The sequence below is a fragment of the Otolemur garnettii genome, unplaced genomic scaffold (assembly GCF_000181295.1).
Source record: "Otolemur garnettii isolate 467f Iridium unplaced genomic scaffold, OtoGar3 scaffold00048, whole genome shotgun sequence".
Taxonomy (NCBI): Eukaryota; Metazoa; Chordata; class Mammalia; order Primates; family Galagidae; genus Otolemur; species Otolemur garnettii.
Genome location: NW_003852443.1, coordinates 11,467,597 through 11,470,646, shown reverse-complemented (window position 1 = coordinate 11,470,646; position 3,050 = coordinate 11,467,597). Strand labels below are relative to the sequence as shown.

The following is a 3,050-nucleotide window of genomic DNA, read 5'->3' as shown; positions in this document are numbered from 1 at the left end:
CCAAATTTAATAAATTAATAAATACATGCCAGATAAAAATACAAAATTACAACTGAAAACCAATAATGATTTAACAGAAAATGCTCTGTTGTACATTTTTATTGGTTTGGATGACTTATTAAAGTAACAAATTTGAGAACACATTTTGGCTTTGCTGGGGAGAGAGTACGATGTCAGAGAAGAGCTAAGAGAGCAGAAACGAACCATTTGCTAACAGGAGGCGGATGAGCTAGCTCGCGGTGATGCCACAGCCAGAGGCGCTGTGCTATTCATTCGTGTGTGCATGTTTGTACAAGCGTCAGAAACCAATGACAGAGACCCCAAAGCAAAGTCACAACAGGCTTACTCTGTGAAACATGCTGGGTCACAACCACAGACTACCCGGGGCGCGGGGGCAGTGCAGGTGCGGGTTTGCCATTTCTTTTGTATGGGGTTTCCTTGCCAAGAAGGGGGCTAATCATGCAATAGCTTGAGTTTTCCTTAACATGATAAACACCCAGTATTACTAGAACCGGAAAGCGTGTGTTCACTGTTTTACAAGGACAGCTGAGCGGTGCTACGAAAACAATAGGAAGTTCCTTCATTTTAATCTGGTTAGATGCCCAAACCTCTAATCAAGAAATAATTCAGCTATAGAAGCCAATGAAATTACTATAAAACATTCCTTCATCTGTAAAACATTTCTTTTCCCCTCAAATTAAAAACTTAAAATAGAATGTCTTCATTTTTGATAAGCAGCTCCACCACCAGTCTCTGATATCGTATATCGTTCAATGCAGCCATGGCATCTAGTTCCGGAGATCTCATGAGGGTTGGGCCAAAGACAATGCCAAGGTTCTCTGCGTTCATAAGGTTCTCCTTCTCATGGAGGGTCACTCTGAAAAATGCAAGTAAAGGAATAAAGGACTTCAGGTAAGCCATGGGTCCTTCACTGTGCTCGAACATGGAAACAGTCAAGATTCACAATAAAAGTCTGTGTCCACTTACCAAATGTTTTGCTAGATTATTTCTCTATATTTCTTCTTAATCACAATGTACTGATTTTCCTTAAAATACTGTTCATAAATAATTACTCACTGAGGCTGGGCCTGAGTTAGTGTGCTGACCTGTATGGGTTCAGTTGTACTTGTGGATTCTTTGGCCTCAGCCTAGAGCCTACAGACGCAAACCTATGTTTACAAATAGTAGTGAAGGGACTGGGTCACCTTGACTATTCCGTCCACCCTCCCTCCACTTTGGCTATCTTGAGTCCTACAGAGTGTTCTGCAAGCCAGGCAGTTTACTGTCTGAGGAGAGAATAGCAGCGATATAATAGGAAATGGCTCCGGGGAAGCAAGGCCATCGGGGAGTGTAAGTGTTTATATTGTTTTTACTACTACAGCAATAATAGAGACTATAATTTGAGAGTTATTCCTTCGTTTTAGTGTGGAACACTTAATTACATGCAAGCATGAAGTAAAAGACTTTATAAGTGAAGCTGTAAGCATATTAAACAAAGGTTTTTAACTCAAGAGGGAAAATAGAAACATCCATGAATGACTAAAATATCATTTCTGGATAATTCATGCCTTCAGGCATTCAAAATGCATTGTTTCTGGTTGGTTTCATATTTTGACCCTAAAACCAGTAAAACTTGGTCATGTACTTTTGAAAACGTTCCTTCAACTGGTAGAGATTAAGAGTGACTGGGCTGGGAAATAAAGTGGTGTCACTATCAATCACCGGAACACATCAAACCAGAACTAACTGCAGTATTTTATCTGCCACTCCTTGTTGTCCCCCTTTAGGCCATCACTTTTTATATACAAGTGTTCAGTATTGGCAACATTAATTCAATAATCTAAAATCTCATCACCAAGTCTGAAGTGTTGATTTTGAAGCAAGAAGACAGAAAAGTGACATGCTGGGGGGTGGTGCCTGTGGCTCAGTGAGTAGGGCAGCCGACCCCATATACCAAGGGTGGCGGGTTCAAACCCAGCCCTGGCCAAACTGCACCAAAAAAATAGCTGGGCGTTGTGGAGGGCGCCTGTAGTCCCAGCTACTTGGGAGGGAGGCTGAGGTAAGAGAATCGCCTAAGCCCAGGAGTCGGAGGTTGCTGTGAGCTGTGACATCATAGCACTCTACTGAGGGCAACAAAGTGAGACTGTCTCTAAAAAAACAAAGTGATGTGCCATCCAAGGTGCTTTGCTTCTGCTTCTTATACTAGCATCTTTCCTGCAAAACCTTTTCCCTTTCCACAAAAATGAACATGTCTGTAGTAGAATATTGTTATTTTTATCATATTTGCAAACACACTGGAATTGCAAATACATGTATGTAAGAATCAGAGCCATGTGTGGTGGCTCATGCCTGTAATCCCAGCACCTTTGCAGGCTGAAGTGGGAGGACTGCTTGAGCCCAGGGGTTTGAGACTAGCCTGGGGCATATAGTCAGACTCCATCTCTACAAAAAAATTAGTCCAGCATGGTGGTGTATGCCTAGAATCCTAGCTAATCGGGCGGCTAGGGCAGGAGCATCTCTTGAACTCCGGCATTTGGGGTTACAGTGAGCTGTGCAACAGAGACTCTATATGAAAAATAAAAAACAGTCTGCACTCAGCATTACAGTGCAGAGTACTCTCAGCATTCCCTCTCAACTACTCAATGAGTGAGATTTCATACAAGAAAGCTTTATCGCTATACATTCATTTACTCATTCAATAGACCATTTGTCCATCCTTTCATCTTCTGTCCCACTTTCTTCTTCGTCTTTTTTTTTAATTGAGACAGTCTTATTTTCTCACCCTCGGTTGAGTGCCATAGCACCACAGCTCACAGCAACCTCAAACTCTTGGGCTTAAGCGATTCTCTTGCCTCAGCCTCCCAAGTAGCTGGGCCTACAGCCGCTCGCCACAACACCTGGATTTTTTTTTGTTGTTGTTTGTTTAGCAGGCCCAGGCTGGGTTTGAAACCACTGGCCCTGGAGCATGTGGCTAGCACACTAACCACTGAACTACGGGCGCTCAACCATGTCCCATTTTATTCTTTTATTTTTTTAATATTTTTTGAGAC

At 42.4% G+C, this 3,050-nt stretch overlaps 1 protein-coding gene across 3 annotated transcripts in view; it reads right to left on the bottom strand.

Annotated features, from left to right (window-relative positions):
- Window positions 1–95: 95 nt before the first annotated feature.
- The window catches only part of CHN1 (chimerin 1), a 202,860-nt gene continuing 199,905 nt past the window's right edge, over window positions 96–3,050 (bottom strand). For 2 of the 3 annotated variants that reach the window (XM_012806197.2, XM_003791504.2), the window contains exon 13: window positions 96–877. In XM_012806197.2, the coding sequence (XP_012661651.1) occupies window positions 706–877 (172 nt within the window). In that variant the 3' untranslated portion in view covers window positions 96–705. The remainder of the gene's footprint in view (window positions 878–3,050) is intronic. The other variant, XM_023514174.1, reaches the window with a different exon arrangement.